General features: G+C 52.4%; 1 protein-coding gene across 2 annotated transcripts; it reads left to right on the top strand.

Moving 5' to 3' along the window:
- Positions 1-4,996: 4,996 nt before the first annotated feature.
- On the top strand, positions 4,997-16,173 carry CFAP20 (cilia and flagella associated protein 20; the record flags this gene model as incomplete). Of its 2 annotated transcripts, XM_082489413.1 has the most annotated exons (6): positions 4,997-5,158; positions 11,994-12,073; positions 13,146-13,257; positions 13,617-13,805; positions 14,722-14,832; positions 15,690-16,173. In XM_082489413.1, the coding sequence occupies exons 1-6, from the start codon at positions 5,075-5,077 to the stop codon at positions 15,693-15,695; spliced, it is 582 nt and encodes a 193-aa protein (XP_082345539.1). In that variant the 5' UTR covers positions 4,997-5,074. The 2 variants fall into 2 exon arrangements, with proteins under 2 accessions (XP_082345539.1, XP_082345538.1); XM_082489412.1 differs by lacking the exon at positions 15,690-16,173 and having other exon boundaries at positions 14,722-14,841.
- Positions 16,174-19,209: the final 3,036 nt, after the last annotated feature.

Raw genomic sequence — 19,209 nt, 5'->3', positions numbered from 1 at the left:
TGCAGCATGGCGGCACATCCAAGTGCTGTTGCTGCCTCATCCATCCCTTTCCCGACACTGTTGGGTTGTGCCCCCCTTTCCCACCTCCTGCCTGCTGCAGCCCAGGTCCTCTCCAAGTCAACAGCTAAAGGATGCTCTTTTTAACTGTTACTTGTCAGAAATAAACTCTTCTTTGCCTGCCTGTTTTTTGTCTCCAGTTTGTCCAGAGTCAGAAAGGTTTTGTTCATTCTTGCCCCTTGCTCCACTGTGACATCCATCGTATGGTGGTCCCACCAAGGCAGTGTGTCCTACTTCTTTGACTTTAGCTGCCAAAGAGCTCCAGCACACACTGGCACTGCTTCCTTCTGCACCCACTGATGCTTACACCCCTGTTCTCTTCTCATCCTCTGCTGTGCAGCAGCACAGCTTCCTCCTCCTCCTCCTGTGCTGCTTGGAGTTCAGCCAGCGTGAGGTCCAAAGCCTTCGTCCAGGTTCCCTCAGCACCCCAAGGCACTTTTGCACCTTGCCTCCCTTTGCATGTAGTGGCTATGGATCTCCTGCCCAATTCCTTTCTGGCTTCCTCATTACAGCTGCCCTTCATCCAGTCCTTCTCCCATAGGAAAATCCAGGCTGGGAGAGACGGCCGGAGTCATCTGGACAAATCCCAGGATCTCACACTCCTTGCTTTGTTCTGTTTTTTGCCACGCGGTGAAGACTTTTGGCTCACAAAGGTACTAACTGAATCTGGTTCTGGTTTCATTGGTCCAAGCACCATCCCATCAGCTGGCCCACTGGGCTATGCAGCCCGTCCCAGGCATCTGCTCTCCAACGAGGGTTTAAGCTGAGAGGGTGATGGTCCAGGCTAGGATTTCCCAGGCCGTGAACCTGGACTGTGTACTCCAAGGCAAGCACAGACTTGGGGATACTGGAGACAGCTCCTGGGTTTGGCTCTAGTAACTGCACCCAGCAATGTGAAACTTAAGAGGAGCAATGTTTCAGGAGCTTCCTGAAGATCTCATTCCTCTGAAGGCATTGGATTGCTGGCAGCTCTGAGGGGCAGGAAATGCTTTAGTGGACAGTTATTTCTGGAGCAGACAACCTCTGCTCACTTCTTGGACCAGATTATTCTTAATGTTAACATCTTTGTTGGCAACATGGATGTTGGGATTGAGCGCAACCTCTGCAAGTTTGCCAATGACACCAAGCTGTGTGGAGCAGTCCACACACTGGAGGGGAGGGATGCCATCCAAAGGGACCTAGACAGGCTGGAGAGGTGGGCCTGTGCAAACCTCATTAAGTTCAACAAGGCCAAGTGCAAGGTCCTGCACATGGGCTGGGGCAATCCCATGCACAAATACAGGCTGGGCAGAGAATGGATTGGGAGCAGCCCTGAGGAGAGGGACTCAGGGGTGTTGGTGGATGAGAAGCTCAACGTGAGCTGGCAATGTGCGCTGGCAGCCCAGCGAGCCCCCGGCATCCCGGGCTGCATCCCCTGCAGCGTGGCCAGCAGGGCGAGTGGGGGGGGGGGGGTGTGCCCCTCTGCTGCACTCTGCTCTGGGGAAACCCCATCTGGAATATTGCATCCATCTGTGGGGCCCTCAACGTAAGAAGGGTATGGACCTGTTGGAGTGGGTGCAGAGGAGGCCACAAAGATGATCACACGGCTGGAGCACCTCTGCTGTGAGGACAGGTTGGGAGAGTTGGGGGTGTTCAGCCTGAAGAAGAGAAGGCTCTGGGGAGACCTTATAGCAGCTTTCCAGTATCTGAAGGGGCCTACAGGAGAGCTGGAGAGGGACTTTTTACAAGGGCGTGGAGTGATAGGATGAAGGGGAAAGGCTTCAAACTGGAAGAGGGGAGATTTAGAATAGATGTCAGGAGGAAATTTTCACTGTGAGGGTGGTGAGCCCCTGGCCCAGGTTGCCCAGAGCAGGTGTGGCTGCCCCATCCCTGGAGGTGTTCAAGGCCAGGTTGGACGGGGCTTGGAGCAACCTGGGCTGGTGGGAGGTGTCCCTGCCCAGGGCAGAGGGGTGGACTAGATGATCTTTAAGGTCTCTTCCAACCTAAGCCATTCTATGATTCTCTTAGGATGGTCCTTCCACCTGCTCCCCAAAATCCCATCGCTCTACACCCTGGGAACTGGGGATGGGGGATGATGTAACAGCAACACCTTCCCAGTGATCTTCCAGGTGGATAACATCGGTGTGTGAGTCTCACTGAAACCCATCTCCCAGTAGCCTCTTTCCGAATGCTGGTCTTGACTATCCACATGCGTTAACGTCTCGTTAGGCTTCTCTGCATCTGCCCTCACCTTTAGGCCACACATGCCTGGGGAAGGAGGAGAGGCAACGGGTATTATTTTTCATTGAAATTCATTGAGAAACGGGGACAACGTGAAACCACGATGTATTTCCACGTACATCGCTTGCAGCAAAACATGACATTAAGACGGTAAGCGGAGAGCGTGTGAAAGAGCAGGCTGTTCAGGAATGGCAGCTGGATATTTGTCCCAGTTGTCTCTTACCATCTCATTCAGGGAAGAAGTTATTTAATCATGCCATGTAAAGTGTACTCTAACCCACTGACTAAATATAGCTGGTCATTTCTCCACTCGTCTGTGCGAGGAGTTGTAAATGAAGGAAAAAGTGCTGCAAACCTGGACGCTGCGAGGGATGGTCAGAGCATTTGTAACCCAAGGGAAGGACAAGCACGACTAGGAGATGACACTGGGGTTGTCAGCGGGATTTGGATGGGGCATTAGTTAGCAACAAGAGCTATACAGCGCGCCCAGAGTTAAAGTGCAGGACCATAAAGCTGATTCAAAATGGTAATTTGTATGCTGTTTAGTGTCTGTACATTGAAAATAGATGCTACGGGTGTTATTACAGCAGGAAGAAATGTAATATATTTCAGTTTAAAAATGTAATTTCTAGCCCAAGATGGTCCCGTTAAGGCTCTTCAGCGGTGTGAGGCCCTGGCTGTACTGGAAAGCATTTTCACCCCGGTAAAGCTGTGCATCAGCCCCCCCTTATGATGTCAAGGTACTGCATCTTATCCCGGCTCACAAAAAGGGCAAAAAAACCCCCACATTTCTTTACAGTCACGCAGTAAGAGATAAGGGTTGTTGCTGGCACTGTTATCTTGGAGCACGAAGATGAACATCCTCCAACAGATAAAGCTTTCTGCAGGAGGCCAGGCCAGAGCCAAATGCACTAACAATTAAAAATAAGTAAACAGCATGGAAATTTAGGCTTGTACGGTGTACACTGCTGCTTCTTGCTCGTGTGCAGGTATAGGCTGCTTCTGGAGATGAACTGGGTTTGGCTCGTGTCCCTGGGTCCCTCATGTCCCAGAGATTCCCCGGACAAAGAAATGGTCCATGAAGAAGAAGAAATGGCAGGCGGGCAGCAGGGAGGGGGCTCTGCCCACCCGTCTGCTCCTCTGCAAGGAGTTCTGTGACTCCTGAGTGCAGAAGGGTTTCACCGAGCGGTACGGGCAAAGGCCAGAGGCACTGTTTTGGCTTAAGCAGTGGCAGGTGGTGGAGGGCAGGGAGGGAGAGGGTGTACAGCCACATCCCATCAGCTGTTCCTCACACCCGAGGGAAGCTGCTTTGGTTTCTTGCCTTTGGGAAAGTTTTCTTCTGGAGGTTCACTCCTCGGGCACCTTTATTTGCTTGAGCAAATACGTTTGTGCTTGATACTGCAACAGGAGCTGGAGGTATTGCACGGGCGGTGCCGCTGTGTTCGAGAGCTTTCCTGCTCCTTCCTCCTACTGGTCTGTCTCATGATGGGTATCTCTGGTGTCAGCCGGTGCAGAATGCAGCCCATTTCTGCACGGAGATGGAGCAGTTCAGGCCTGAAATGCTGTCTGAGGAAATGCCACCATGACAGCAAGCATAAGGCAGGACTGGGACAACCTCCCGCACTGGCTGATATGCAGGAGGCTCCTCTGGACAGCATGGATTTGCAGATGTCCCAGCAGTTTCTCACCTAACGAGGTAGCAGCCTCCAGCACCGACGCAACCCTGTTAGTGCCACATTAATGCGCAGAAGAAACAGAGCTCCGAGCATATGGCTGCGGCCAGCTCCCACCTGGACAGCATCAGAAACGGCCTGGTGGGACGTGCCCACTGCCATTGTGTGACCGGAACATCCTTCCCTTCCACTCCCATCAAAGGTGTTTGCTTTTCCCTGGGCCACAGCGGTCCAGGAAAGGGGCCAGCCACGTCTTGGGAGACCCAAGTCAGGAAACGGTGTGGGAGTAACAGGAAGTGCTTCCTGGTGCTCACACTTTGCGGTAGTGCTACCCAAAAATGCAGGTCCACAGGTGCAGGGTGCAGCCAAGGGTGTTCCCCACTGGGGTGTTAACGAAGCTGCTGGCATGCACAGCCGCACTGGATTTCCACTGGGCGTGTCCACAGCCTGCTCCAGCAGCACCAGGACTGGGAGGGTGGGTGGATGGACGGATGGGTGGATGGATGGACGGGCGGATGGACGGATGGATGGGTGGACGGATGGATGGGTGGGTGGATGGACAAATGACGTATGGAAGGATGGATGGACGGATGGACGGACGGAAGGATGGATGGACGGACGGAAGGATGGATGGACGGACAGGTGGATGGATGGACAGACGGGTGGGCATCACCTGCTGGGACAAGTGAAGCTTGGGAACTCAGCAAGCCTGGGGCTAAGGGAAGCAGCAAATTGCAGTAAACACCGTCCAGACACTCTGGTCTCATAAAACCAGCACGGAGAGAAGCGGAGGCCCCCGGGAGGAAACGGCAGAGCCCGAACTGAGAAACACTCCCTCAGAGCGCTCGGCCTTCCCCGGGCCTTCCCCCGGCCCCGCCCATCCCCGTTGCCATGGCAGCGCGCGCTTCCACACCACCTCAGCGGCGGGCGGAAGTAGATCCGGCGTCAGCCAGCAGGCGCGGCAAGTAGGTCCCTGGTGACGGCGGCGCCGCCACCCGGAAGCGCGGAGGGATCGGCGTAGGGAGGAGAGAGAGAGAGAGTACTGTCGACGTATCCTTGCGCAGAGCGGCGGTGGCGGGAGGGAGAGCAGCGCCCGGCCCGGCCCGGCCAGCCGCGGCCCCGGCATGTTCAAGAATACGTTCCAGAGCGGGTTCCTCTCGGTGCTGTACAGCATCGGCAGCAAGCCGCTCCAGATCTGGGACAAGAAGGTGAGGACGAGGTGCCGGTGGTGGGGGGCCGGGGCCGGGGCCGGGGAAGCAGCGCGGCCGCTCGCCTCAGCCTCCCCGGGGCAGGCTCGGCGCCGACGGCCCACCGTGTGGGGCCCGGGCACCCTTGGGGCCGCTCTCGGCAGACCTCCCGTGCCAGGTTACCGGGAGCCCTCCGGGGATTTGTGTTTTTTTTTTTTTGCGGGGGGGGAGGGAAGTGTGTTTTCTGCCTTTGCTGAGCAGCAGAGCCCCGCCAGCGGAGCGGGCAGGGCCGGTGTGAGGAGATGCAGCGTGGCGAGAGGCTCCAAAAAACGTCGAACGCTGGAAATAAGCAGTAGAAAACAAAATTACGCTTCCCTATGGTAGCTGGATATAATGGAGGGTGGGGGTCTTCTCTCCTATGTGACCCATTTTTTTAAACAGGCTTGCTAAAGGTATTTAAAGGTAGGCTGTGTGGTGGCTTTTAGAGGGTACAAGAAGTCATGAATGTTTGATCTGCTTATTTTTCCTTCCTGTCGGTTTCTGGAGTGGCTCTGCTGAGGGTCATAGAACCATAGGATGGTTTGGGTTGGAAGGGCCCTTAAAGCCTCCCACCAGCCCAGGTTGCTCCAAGCCCTGTCCAACCTGTCCTTGAACACCTCCAGGGATGGGGCAGCCACAGCTTTTTGGGGCAACCTGTTCCGGTGCCTCACCACCTTCACAGTGAAGACTTTCTTCTTAATATCTATTCTAAATCTCCCCTCTTCCAGTTTGAAGCCATTCCCCCTTGTCCTATCACTACATGTCCTTGTAAAAAGTCCCTCTCCAGCCCTCCTGTAGGCTCCCTTCAGATACTGGAAGGCTGCTATAAGGTGTCCCTGGAGTCTCCTGAAGAAGTTCCCTGCCTTCTCCTGGGTATCTTGCTTCAGGGGACCTGTATCAGGAAGCTTGGAGGTGCTGAGACCTGCTGCTTCGTCCCCTTCGCAAAGCACCCATGGTTGCATCATTGCCTAAAAGCGATTTGGCAAAACACTTGTTATGCTGTCTGAGAGCAGGCTCCCCTCTCTGAGGTTGCAATGGGTATTCAGTTACTTGTTCTTGAACCTAACCTGAATTTCTTGTGGTTTCAGCAGGGGTGAAAGCCTTCAAGGCAGTTCAATGGACAGCAGTGGTGTTTGACCTTAGTGGGCTCAAATGAGCATTTACAAGTCGTGGGATGGGGGACAGGCAGCACAGACCCATCCCTTTTGCCATCAATGGGCTACCCATGCAGCTCTGAGAACTTGGTTGCCCCGCTGTCTGCATGTGCCTGTGGTAGGGCTTTTGCACAAATATTCATGACTTTAAAAAAGGATTGGCAGCTTATTTGGATGGTGTGAGGATGAGACACGTTAAAGAGTCTTAGTCAAAAGCATGTTGCATGCTTCCAGACTTGATAAAGCCATAAGCAATCTGGGCTAACCCTGCTTGGAGGCGGAGGTTGGACTGGAGACCTCCTGAGGTACCTTCCAACATGAATTGTCCTGTGCAGGGTGGTACTGTTGCAATTGTGCAGCTCGTGGGGTGGCCAGCAGGAGCTCTTCTTGCAGGGTGGACGTAAGCAGTGGTCCGTTCAGGTGCAATAGTCACTGGATTGGCCAGAAAGGACTAATGAAAAATTAGTGCTGCTCTTCCCAAGAACAGCAGATGGGTGTGCAGGCTGTTTCCATCACCTGCTGTGGGGCTTGCATGTGGCTGGGCTCCTCTGGCACTGTCTGGTGGCAGCAGCCCTGTGTCCTTGTGAGCAGCAGGGCTGTGTGCGGGTGCTCTTCCTCGCTCAGAGGTCTGTCTGTCCTGAGGAAACACGGCCAGTTGAGGCGAGCTTGTTGTGAGGATTGCCCTGCTCACAAAGGTATGGTGTGAAACCAGAGTGGGTTTTGTGCCTGCAGATATCAATGTTGCTTGCTCTTTTGCCTTGCATTTCCATTTTAAAGGAGTTTGGGTGGTGGGTTTGTAATAGCTTTGGCATTCCTGATCTGGCACCCATGGTGTGTTTGCAGCAGCAGGAGGTGAAGGGTGGCACCTAGGGCATCTCACTGCCTTGGAGCTGAGAAAGAGGAATCCTTCAGGTCTTCACCCCACCGTGCGTGGGTGCATCTCACCTGCTCAGCCCCTTCAGAAAACCCTGTTCGTGCTGCTGAGTCTTGTGTTGGGCAGTGCGAAGACTGCGTGAACTCACGGCATGGGGAAGTGCTGCTGATGGTTTGGGTGCTGCAAGCAGGGAGCTGGGTGCTAAGTTGTTGATGAAGCCTCTCTGGCTCGAGGCAAGAACCTGCCAGACTGGCAGCAGAGGGGCAGGTTGGCATCTGGCTTGGGCAATGTGTTCATGAAGTGAGTAAATGTCCAGAAATGGTGAGGGATTTTTCCAGTGGGTTGGTTTGTTTGTTTATTTATTGGAAAATACTGATCTGTCCAAACACAGACATCCCGGGAATGCTCCAGCTGTGGCATTGCCACAGGAGAGGGTTAAGGTTTCTGGAAGAATCACTTTGTGTAAGTAAGTGATCACTGCTCTCTTCAGGGTTGCATAAAGTGCACCTGTAGTTTTGGTGGGAATTGGAAACAAGGAATTTGATGTTCTCCCATGTCCTAGGTGAATGCCCTGATTACTGTATTCATAGCTGTCCGAATGTGGATTCTCTTATCCTTGCAAAATGTACCAGCAGACAGTGATTTCCTTTTTTTTTTTTTTTTTTTTTTTTTTTTAAGATCGTGGGGAATCTTGAGCTTTTGTGACATGGGGGAAACCATTTCTTGTTCAGCCCTAGTAGGATGCGCACTGCTTGTGCTGGTGGAGACAGTGTGAAGTAGAGGCTCCTTCATTTGATATAGGTATAGAAATGGGGCACTGGAAGCCTTTCCTTGTTGTGAGCATTTGTAACCTCCCTCTAAGTAGTAGGATACAGTTCTTCCCTGCTCCTTTGGGGGCTGTGGGTAAGCTCTGGACAGGCCTTGGCAGCAAACCCTGCCAAGCCCATCTGTCCTGGCCACCAGCATCCTGTCCCAGGAGACTCTGGCAGGACTGAAGTCTTCAGACCGTGGGAAGAGCATGGTGACTGTCCCACTGTCCCTGCAGACAGAGGTTTCTCCTTCGGCCTCGTCCACAGAGATCTGGTAACTGCTGGGCTGTGCTCTCTTCTCCTGCCTTCCAGCACTGCATGTGCCTGGTTTGGGGACCTGTTTGCAAGGTCTTTTCTGTTTGCCTTCCAGCACTTTGTTGTTCAGAGTTCTCTGTTTATTCCTGCAGCGTCCTGCCACCATGGTCCCCTCGCTGACGCGTGGAGACACACCAACCGGTCTCCAGGGGGCTTGCTGACACTCTTCTGCAGAGCAGATGGGAACAGTTTGATGAATCTTGTCAAACCTGTCGATCGTCTTGCCGATTTCTCCATATTCCTTCTGCTGGCGCATCGATGTGGAATATCGTTAGCAATTTCAAATGCTGTTGGGAGGGCAGAAGGTCAGCTAATGTTCAATAACTGTCTGAATGTCAAGCGCATGCTCTGCCACCAGGATGCAGATAGCAGTTTCACTGATAAGCACAGCCAGGATCAAGTCCCTGCGAATGCCATGGCAGGGTCCTCTCTTGCAGTCCTTGGCTGACTCGTTAGTTCTCTTACACAGCATCCTTGTCCAGGGTGTCCCAGATCTCTGCATCTCTAATGCAGCAGTCTGTGCTGCTCACTCCTCCTTCCCTAAACTTGTGTGCACCAAGTGATCCCGCACAGCCAAGTAGCTCCTTCTTTTGCCTCTTGTTTTGCCCTTTCTCCCCTCCTGGGGGAAGGAGGTGGCATAAGGGCCTCATGCCTGTTCTGGGCCCACCGCTGACTTTGAGAAGTGCTGGCCTGTCCCACAGCAAGGGCGTACCCATGCCTACAGTAGTCTGGGCGATGGTGCCCGCCGTGTTTCAGCTTGCTGTTGCTGGCACAAGCCCATTGCCTAACAACGGGGCGGCTGGCAACAATGCGGGAGCAAGCCTCCAGAGGTCGGCCTTGGACTGTAGTGTCCCATCTGCTGGCGGGTGGGTGGCTGGGCCTGGGGAAGATTGCCCCTTTCTGCTTTTCCTCTGGTCTTTGTTACATTTGACTAGTGTTGCTAGCAGCAATGGCAGCCCTAAGAAATATATGTGTTCAGACACAACTAACTGTGAAGCTGCTGCTTCCTCCAAACCCCTTGAGATTTGAGGTTTGCATCTGCAAAAAAAGCTTTTCCATCTCGTCTTTAGGCAGCAGGTAACATCCCATTTGTCCTGTTTCAGAGGATATTAGGCATATGAAGAACTTTTATTTTCTAAGAGGGGTATTGCCTTTTTTTCCAGCTTCAAAAATCCACCTTTTTAGGCTTAAGATGGCTAGAAAATATTGACCAAGTAGAAATGTGGCGTGTTTAGTTTAGATTTCTAAAGTTTTCTGAAATCTTCTCTTTCTGAGCTTCCATGAGGTAGGGGAAGGCCCCTGAAGATGGGGAGCTCTTGCTGAGTAGTCACTACAAGCACAGCAGGACTGTCCCTCCCGCCCTGCACCACACAGAGCTGGTGGCTGTGCCTGATGGAGCCAGAGGTCGCCTCTCGGTCTGTGTGAGCCCATTGGGAAGGGACCCCCACAGCTGGCAGGGGAAGAGGAGTGCTCCTCTGGCTGTGACCAAAACATGTCCTCCATCTGGGAGGTGGTTCCCGAGGCAGGCAGGAGGCAAGCTCGGCCTCCAGCAGGGAGGGAGCTGAGCTCTGGAGTGAGCCAAGGGGCCAAGCTGGGGCTTTTGGCACCATCGAGTCCTAGAGGGCAGCACTTTGAGCCACCATTGGCGGTGAGCACTTCTCATGCTGTTCAGCCTTATCTTACTGAAAAGGTGAGACTGCTTGAACTTCTGATCCAGCCGGCGCTGGATGTCCTGCTCCAGATGTCTGTGTGTCTGTCCTGCCAGCGCTGGCTGCAGGGACATGCAGACAGGCTGGCTTTTGTGTGGAAGGGTGCCTGCGTGAGCCGGCCACTGTCTCCCTACAGCTGGGCAGTAGTGCAGCTCACAAAAACTTAGATTGAGCTAGGTAGGACCAGGAGGAGGGGCTTTGCTGCAATCTGACCGTTTTGTACTTCTCTCTTTTCTGCTGTCTTTCATCCTGTTTGTGGCAATTCTGAGGAGGAAGAGGGGCTTCTTTTCATTGTCCCTGTAACTGGGGGAAGAAAAGCCTTCACAGGCTAAGGAAGGAGACCTGGTTACAGATAGAAACACTGCTGACTACTTGGTTTAAAGCATGTTTAGCTGTTTTCTCTGTTACTGTCCTTTCCAGAGAAGCCCAAACCTGAACCTTTTTCCCTCTGTGGAGCCATAAGCTATCCTTGGTGAAAGCTGTCTTACGTGGCGTGGAGGCAGGCTTTGTTGTGCACTACTGTCACCTGCTTAGGCAGGGTTATTTCCCAGTGTTGAGTCCGCACACATGCTGTATCCTTGTGGCTTCCAGGATTTAATTTCCCGTATGCCAATCATTGCTTCAAATACAGAGAGGTACACTGCTTCTTTGGGGCTGGTGATTTTTTTTTTTTTTTTTTTTTTAAAAAAAGTGCAACTTATCCAGACCTCAGGCAGTTGCTTTCTCCTGAACAGACCTATGAATCCATGGGAATTGCATTTGATGCAAAGGAGAGATGTGGTTCTCCTGTAAGGATCCTCTTTCTGAGCTTAATGTTTTCTGGAAGTATCTGTGCGGGCTTGAAGCAGAGTTAAGAGCAGACTGGCAGGGTGAGCTGCACTTAGCAGCAGCAGCTGGGTGATCCAGGCTGAGGTTTCGTGCAACTGCTTAGTGTAAAGACGGGGGGTGGGGGCTGCTCACAACGCTTATCTCTTTCTTCCAGCAAATGTATGCAACGTCACTGGGTAGGTCCCTCTGAAGAAATGAACTTTGAAGATGAATTGCTAAACCTGTAAATCATTTTGTAGCTCATGACTGGAACCAACCCATTAGAAGCTTAATGTATCCTTTATATTAGCAGTGGTGATAGGTGCTAAAGAAATTAATTCATGGAGCCGGAAGGAGCGTTGCAATTTGCTGATCTAGCATTGGGGAAGAGCAGAGGGCTTAATTAGCAAAAGTGCCTTTTAAATGGAGATAAATTTGATGGGAAGTAAGCTGCTTCATTAAAATAAAAATAAATCCTCAAACTCTGGGATTCAGCCGTGTTGCTTGTGGAGAAAAATGAATTTGTGTTGGCTCCTGGTTCTGGCCCTGGCCTCCCTGAGCTCTGTGGGGAGCTGGCTGCATCCGAGTAGCCAAATCCCTGTGCCCCTCAGCAGAGCAGATGATGGCTCTGCGCCTGCGTACGCTGTAATTATGAAGGATTTTAACCAAGCTCTGTCCTCTGGTCCTGCTCTTCCACAGAGGCAGTCAGCCATGCCCAGCAGTAGAGACTAAGACCCGTGGTGACTGGTGGCTGGCTGGTGGCTCCCTTAACTTGCCCCTGTTTTGCTCGTACTTGTTTTTACCCCTTATTACACTCTGGTTTGATCTTGCTCTGACACTTTTATGTTTGTTTATTTGGGCCTCGAACACAAGGCTTGAGTCACTTGTGTTCACTGTAGCATATTTTGATAAATCGAAGTGTTGCACTTGGTGTCCGTGCAGCATGCTGGGCCATAAACTCTTGCTTGGAGTCCTGGCATTCTGGGGCAGGGATCAAAGCCTTGGAAACAGTGATGTCCAGGACAATAGGAGCCAAGCAAACATAGATGGGTCCTCCTGGGATCTTTTTGCCCCTCTCAATAGAGCTGTGGGTGCCTCTTGTTTCCCTCTCAAGTAATGTCTGTGCTGACTGCCCTACTTTTCTTCCAGGTGCGCAATGGCCACATCAAGCGAATCACCGACAATGACATTCAGTCGCTGGTGCTGGAGATCGAAGGAACTAATGTCAGGTAGGAGAAGGCATCATCTTCTGCCCTAGTGTTCCCTGGGGGATTGGCTCTGGAGCAGAGTGAAAGATGTCAGTGCCTGGCAGACATCTCCTTCTCTACCACAATGTCTTTGTCAGTAAATTGAAGAATATGATCACTGATACCCCTCTGTGGCACTGTACTGTGCCTTTTCCTGGATGTGCTTGTAGAGCTCTCTGTCATCCTCAGTGGGGCTAAGGAATAAAAAATAAAAATATAGTCCCATTATTTTTCCATCACTTCAGGGAAAAAAGCTATTATTTGATACCCGGTCCCCAGTCAGTGCTGCCAATTACTGAGAAAGCAGCACTCTGCCTTCTGCATCTTTTATTGTCTTAGGCTTGCTCTGCTGCTCTCCCCATGTGACAGCTGCTCTCCCGACAGCAGGAAGATCAAAGGGAGATTTATGAGGGGAGTTGCTTATGGTGCTTCACTTAGCAACCTCGTCTCCATCAACTGGGGAGAGAGACGCCAGCTCCATGAGCGGGTTCAGTCTCCAAGGCTTCTCCAGGGGTGATTCAGAGCAGGGCGCTCCTTATAAGGGCAGCGGAGACTCCTCTTCTGCAGACAGGCTGAGCCAACGCTTCTCTTCCTCCCAAGATGTGTTGATACAGAACTTGCCAGGCGTGACGTGTACTTCTAGGGCTCATGACCTCTGTTTTCCCAGCCATATAGAGCACATGGGGCCTCTGCTGTGCTCTGGAGGGCTCTACCTGTTCAGTCAAGGGCAAGAGGAGGTTGTGTTAAGAAGCAGTGCTGACGTGGCCTTGAAACTGGGGAGGTGAAGCTGTCCAGGAAGGTGTTTCATGCCCAGGGTGAGGAAACTGGGATTTGAATGCATTTCTTTGGGCCTTTTCTCTTGTCCTCCCTGCAGCTACCTCTGAAACTCTCACTCCTGTTACAGGAAGCCCTGGTTGTTGGTGAGATCTTAGGATCACAGCTATCTTTTTCTGACTGGCCTCCAAGACCTCATGAGGTCAAGGGGGAGACTTGGGACTCGGGCTGTGTGCTTTGTGCTGTGTGAGATCCTAAAGTGTTTTTCTATCCCCCTCAGTACCACGTACATCACATGCCCTGCTGACCCAAAGAAGACCCTGGGCATCAAACTACCTTTCCTAGTGATGATCATCAAGAACCTGAAGAAATACTTCACTTTTGAAGTGCAGGTGAGGAGTGTGTAGCAGGGACGCCCTTCCAAGGACCAGCGAGGAAGGTGCCAGGGAGCCCGCAGTCTTCTGTTGGAACTTGTCCCAGACCGCATGTGGTCCCCCCAAATGATTTTGCTGTCTTGGCCATGTGATGTGTCAGGTTTTCTGCTATGGGAGTGTCAGTCAGCTCACAAGCACGTTGTTGCTATTCCTGAAAATGGGTCTGTTCCCTGTGTTAAAAATACTTCTGCTGTGAAATGGAGGGGTGGGAGTAGGAGACCCCTCTCTCAGAGACGAGTAGAGCCTGAGTCTAGAACAGCTGCTGTCTCAGGGAGATGGGGGCCCCTGGGGTCAGCAGTTTTCCTTCCTTGCCCCAGGTGCTAGATGATAAGAATGTACGCCGGCGTTTCCGGGCGAGTAACTACCAGAGCACGACTCGGGTGAAGCCCTTCATCTGCACCATGCCCATGCGGCTGGACGATGGCTGGAACCAAATCCAGTTCAACCTGTCAGACTTCACGCGCCGGGCTTATGGGACAAATTACATCGAGACCCTTAGAGTTCAGGTGAGAAGCAGGCATGTCCTGCCCACAGAAAACAGCGGGAAGGTAATCTTTCTGCTGGTTGGGACAGCCTTGCTGGATATTGGGAATCCAAGTTTTGCCCTGACTGGTTCTTTTGCCAGTCCTGCTTTTTACAGAGCACTGTGGGAGGGGAGCAAAAATGCGACTGAGGCAGCAGAAGTCTTGGTGCTGCCTCGCTTCTCTGGACTAGAGTGGGATGAAGGAGCCCATTGCTGTCTTGTTTCTCTTGCTGGCCGTCAGTTACGGTAGGAGTTGCAGTCCCCCAAGAGTTCCCTGCAGCATGCCGTGCATCCTGCTGGGTGGAGGTCAGCCAGAAATTAGCTGTGTGCTGCCTTACTGTCTGGATATGCCAGACAGCGACCGACTGAGTGGGTGCCTGGCTAGTAAAGACCTGAGATGAGCAGGCAGTCAATGGGGAAATGTCTCACATACCCATGAAGGGGGGGACTAGAGCGACTCCTTCACTGCCAGCTGATAGTGGAGGCAGTGCAGACTGGACAGTCTCATTCCTGACCTCAGGGAGGCCCTGAAGAGGCAGTGTTAAAAACACAGCAAACTGAGGCGGAGAGTGTTTTGGCAAATGCTGTTCTCAGTGGAGAGGCAGAGGTGGGTTCGTAGCAAAGAACCTTCTAAGCGACTAAGGCAGATCTCAATTTGCAGAGATGCTAGAGCTTGGCCAAATCTCTTGAGCCATCTTGCATCACTGGAGAGAGCATCTAATGCAAAGCAGAGGGCATGGGCCAACGTTTCTTCTCTGATGCCCTGTCAGATTCGGAGAGAGGCAGTGAGGTCTCTTCTCCAGCTGCTGAGCCAAGGGATCCCTGCTGCTGCATGACAGTGAAGCTGGATGTGGAAAGAACATATGGAAAATGGCCTGACTCTTTGTTCTGACTCTCAGATCCACGCCAACTGTCGCATCCGACGAGTGTACTTCTCTGACCGGCTCTACTCAGAGGATGAGCTCCCAGCTGAGTTCAAGCTGTACCTGCCTGTCCAGAACAAGGCCAAGGTGAGCTAGCTGTGGGCAAGGAGGGTGGGAGCAGCAGCTGGGCCAGGCTAGCATTCCTCCGCCCGCTGCCTTCACAATCCAGAGTTCTTACTAGCTTTGGCTATCAGCCAGGTAGCACCCTTGCTGTTGCCAGGGTGAGCAGTCTGTCAGGGGGTGCCTTGCTGAGTGGCTTTCCTGCCAAAACATGTGGAAGTTATTCTCATCTAGGAGCAGGGTGAGCTGTGCAGCTGCTCCCCATGTTCTTCCTGTTTGGGTTGAAGGACTCTGGGCAGGGTGGCAGCCTCCTGGTATCTCTCCAGAACTTTCACCCATGACTCAGCACAGTGGCTTTGCTCTTCAGAGCTAGCTGCAGCTCCCCACTTGTCTTCCAGGAGAGATGCTGTTTGTGTCCTTCTAGCCCAAACTCAATCCACTCTAATCTCTTCCCTGCCCAGTGCAGACAGTGGTGCTATGAGGTGGGAAAGGGACAGGCAAAGTTGTGGCTGCCCAGCAGGAGGAGATGCGAAGCTCTGCTCTTGTGGTGATGGGAGAGGAGTCCCTGGCATATCGGCAGCAGTCTTGAGGCTTGTGAGGAAGCACCTTCTTTGCCAGGGCTGGCCTGCCCCAATGCAGGAGCTTCTTTTACCAGAGAAGGGAAAGGAATGGGCAAAATCCCAAGGAGCTGTGGGAAGATGTTGGGTGCTGATGTTAGTGGGGGGTAGAAGGCAGTGTTAACACCAGGGGGAAACCTGTCACTGCCTCTGGGCTGTAGCAGCCTCCCGGGGGTGTCTGGGGAACGCTTGGAGTCCTCACAGTACAGTTGTCTTGGTGCTGCTGAGTCTAATAAGTGTCTCCTTTCTTCTCTTTGCTCTGTCCAGCAATAACACCACATTGGGAAGAGATGCGAGAAATTTTTGGGGTCAGTAGGAAAACAAAAGCAGGTGGAAGAGAAGGCCCTGCTGAGACCAAGTTTTAGATCAGCTCACCTTGCCTGGGGTAACTTTGATTCATCTGATATCCCTCTTCTGGACAGGACACAATTAACCATGTAACAGGTCTGGGACGATGTTGTTGGTGTGTGAGTTGTACAGAATCGGAGTTTTCCTAGCTGTTTTGAAAGTGCTGAGCCTAAACACTGCAAGTGGCCTGGTACCTGATCTTGTGTTGCACAGAGGGGTTGCTCCAAGCAGCCACTGTGCCTCCAAAGAGAAGATTCAGCAGGAATTACGGGGTTAAGTGTGCCCTCTTGAAGATACCAATTTTATTTTTTCTTTCCTTGTTTTCCATCTCTTATTTTATATATGCTCTAAATACAGACATAATGCTCACTCTTGGAAAGTTATTAAACATTTGACTCTGTAAGTCTGCTTCTGGCTTCTTCTCCTTTGATGGATCCTTTAACTTGCACATGTTAGCACTGCAGAAAGTGCTGAAGAATTTCTTTAGGACCCCAGGTGTTAGAATTTCCCTCTGAATTTGACTTTGATTGGCACCCTTGCTGTTTAAGGGATAGCACAGACATGAACAACACAAGAGAGGAAAAATAGTAAGGTTTCCGTAGAGGAGACAGGATCTGTCTTCAGTCCATGAGGTTTGTGGTACTCTACCTATGACAAAAACTCCGGCTGTCCACTTGTAGTATATAGGAATGGATTTTTCATTCTCTTCTTACTTGAAGCTGTTTTCCCAGCAGTGACAAATTGGTCTTACCTGCCTGTTAGGACACCGCTCTGTTGGCTGTGTAGTTAAACAACTTGCTCCACCTCTCAACAAAGCCTTTAGCAGCTACTTAGAGCAAGAGGCACACAATAGTCTTCCAGCTGCCAAATTGTCCCTTTCCCCAGGGATCAAAGGGGAGGTTTAGCAAAGCAGCATAACAGGAGCGGAAGTCTTTTCCTGTGCTGAAGCTGCCCTTCCCTGCCTCAAACCAATCTGCTTTTGTTGTGGAAAGGCTTGCAGAGGGGAGGCCGCAGACCTCCGCCAGTAACAGGGAGAGTCTGGGAGCAGCTGATGCCTTTCCTCCCTGGGGCTGAGCCCCCCATGGCTACTCAGGTGGGTAGGTACCAACTGCAGGCACTGATCCTTCCCTGGCGTTGGGCTGTGCAGTGAATTGGGAAGATTTCATTGTCAGTATTGTCCTGTAAAACAAAGCTGGTCTCTCCCAGGAGCCTACTGGGGGACATAACCCAGGTTATGGGTTTAATCCTGACCACTGCCTCTCCACCTGCTTTAAAGGTTCATTATGTCTCTGCACCCTCAGGGTCAGCAGCTCCTCTTTTTGGACTCCACTCTACCTCTGTGGCCAGCTCTCAGAACTCAGCTATCTTATTTGTGCCTTTAAAGCTAGTGGGCTTTGAACCAGAGATGCTGACCCCATGCTGCCACGTGGTGCTGGTTTTCACTTGCAGAAAGCTTTCTGGAGAAGACCTTTCCAATTTTTATAGCAGCTTGAATAGCTTGGTAGCTCTTAAGGAGCCGAGCCAAGGAAGCCTGCATGGGAAGGCACCATCCATCTTGCTCTGATGTCTGTCAAGGCTTGGCTGGACTTGAGATTTGTGAAGTGGAATTGCACTGTACCATGTGCCAAGGCTCAGCCTTAATGAAGTCCATGGTGAGGCTTTCCTGCCATGTTTGCAAAGCTTGCCAGGGCTGGGGGAGCTGCTGAGGGAATCCATCGGACCCGGCGGGGTAAAGTGTGTGCATCCTTTCCCGCAAGCCCTCCTTCATGAGCCTGTGTTTTTGGCAGTTGGTGGCCGAGCACTCCCCAGGAGCTGCTGCTGCCTTTCCCTGCCCCACTGGGGCCTGCACTGGAGTGGTCCCTTGTCCTGGAGGAGTGGGGCTTGCTCTGAGTGAGTGACCTTAATGTGTTTAAGAGGGGCTGGGCTCCCCAGGGCCCTGAGCTGGTTGCCTCTGCGGAGCGATTAGATGGGCCCTGCTGCCAATTCCTGCCTGGCCTCTAGGAGCTGTGCCAGCGGATTTGCTGGAATAAACTCCCAGCCACAAACCCTTACATCCATGTGGACCGTCTGTGTATTTTTTTAATAGGAAACAAAATACTGCATCTTCCTGTTTACATGCTGCACAAAGTGGAACATCATCGGATACTGGCTCTTTCCTTTAGGGCCAGATGATGGTGGATTTATGTGGTGTTCTTCAAAAATCTTCCTCTTCTAATCCCCCTCTCCCATCAAAACGTTAAGCGTCTGGCTGAAGGTGAGTGAAGTTTGGATGCTCTCCCTGCGGGAGAGGAGGATGCTGCTGGCGGCAAGGCCACAATGTCACCGGCGTCCTGTTGGCAGTCGTTTCTTAGAGTGAATGTGCACCAGCAAAACTCCCGTGATGAAGTGCCCGGCTTCTTACTGCTTTGGTTACGGCTCTTGACCCAGCAATGTTCTCCTATGTGGAAAGAGTGGAGGAAAACAGGAAGGACATGGGTACAGAGATGGGAGCCTGCCCCGAGAATGGCTACTGCCTGTGTGCTCTTGGGGCAGCCCCGGCTTGGTGCAAGGCAGGAGTGGGGGGAGTCCTGGCTCAGAGCGGAGATTTCAGCCTGTGGGGAAGAGGCCTTAAATAGCTCCTCATTCACCTGTCTGTGGGTGGCCTGCTCCTTCCTTCCTGCTTAAGCCCTTACTGCAGTTCATGTCTAGTGGGAGCGAAAGGAATCTTTCTTCACGAGGAGCCCTGGGTTCAACCCAGGGTGGAGCGGGGCCTGCCCAAAGATGAGTTTTCCTCGCCTCTGCTGGCTGTTCACCTTCCTCTCCCATGGGCTGGGGCAAGGTCCTGAGCTTGGGCACTTTGATTGGGAGCAAAGTGCTGGGAGCTGGCTTTCTACATCAAAGGCAGAGCTTCCCTTTGAAATCTTGGCTGCTGCAGGAGGGCGAGCACGTGGGCTGCAGCACCTTGGAGCAAGGGCCGGGAGAGCGACCCTCCCCAGCTTGAGCCAGGGAGCAGACAGGCTGGGACCGAGTGTGGAGCAGCTGCCAGTCACCGTGTGGTGCAAGCCAAGGCTTGGGACATCCCTGGGCTCTGGTGGCTCTTCCTGGGCAGGTGGCAGCGGCTGGCAGGGGAAGCGCACAACAGGAGTTTCTTGGAAAGCTTTCTCTCTGTTTGCTCTGCTGCTGGGGCAGAAGCAGGCTGGGGGAGAGTCCAGCCCAGTGGAGTGGCAGGACACTGATACGGGCTTCTGTCCCTGCCTGTGGCCTTCCCTTTATTCTTCATCTTCTTGCTATTAAGTAGATCCTGACACAAAGCACAGAGCTCTGATCCCAGAGGTGATATGCAGGAATCAAGGAAAAAAAAATGTGGGCCAAACTTTGCTCCTTGTCCCCTCTGCTTCTGTTCTGCATCTTCCTGCATGTCTTGGGCCAAATGGTGTCATTTGTAGAGGGATTACACCTC

Source organism: Vanellus vanellus (genome assembly GCF_965231255.1).
Source record: "Vanellus vanellus genome assembly, chromosome: 12".
NCBI lineage: Eukaryota > Metazoa > Chordata > Aves > Charadriiformes > Charadriidae > Vanellus > Vanellus vanellus.
Note: the sequence above shows the minus strand (reverse complement) of the source record. Positions and strands in the feature narration are given on the sequence as shown.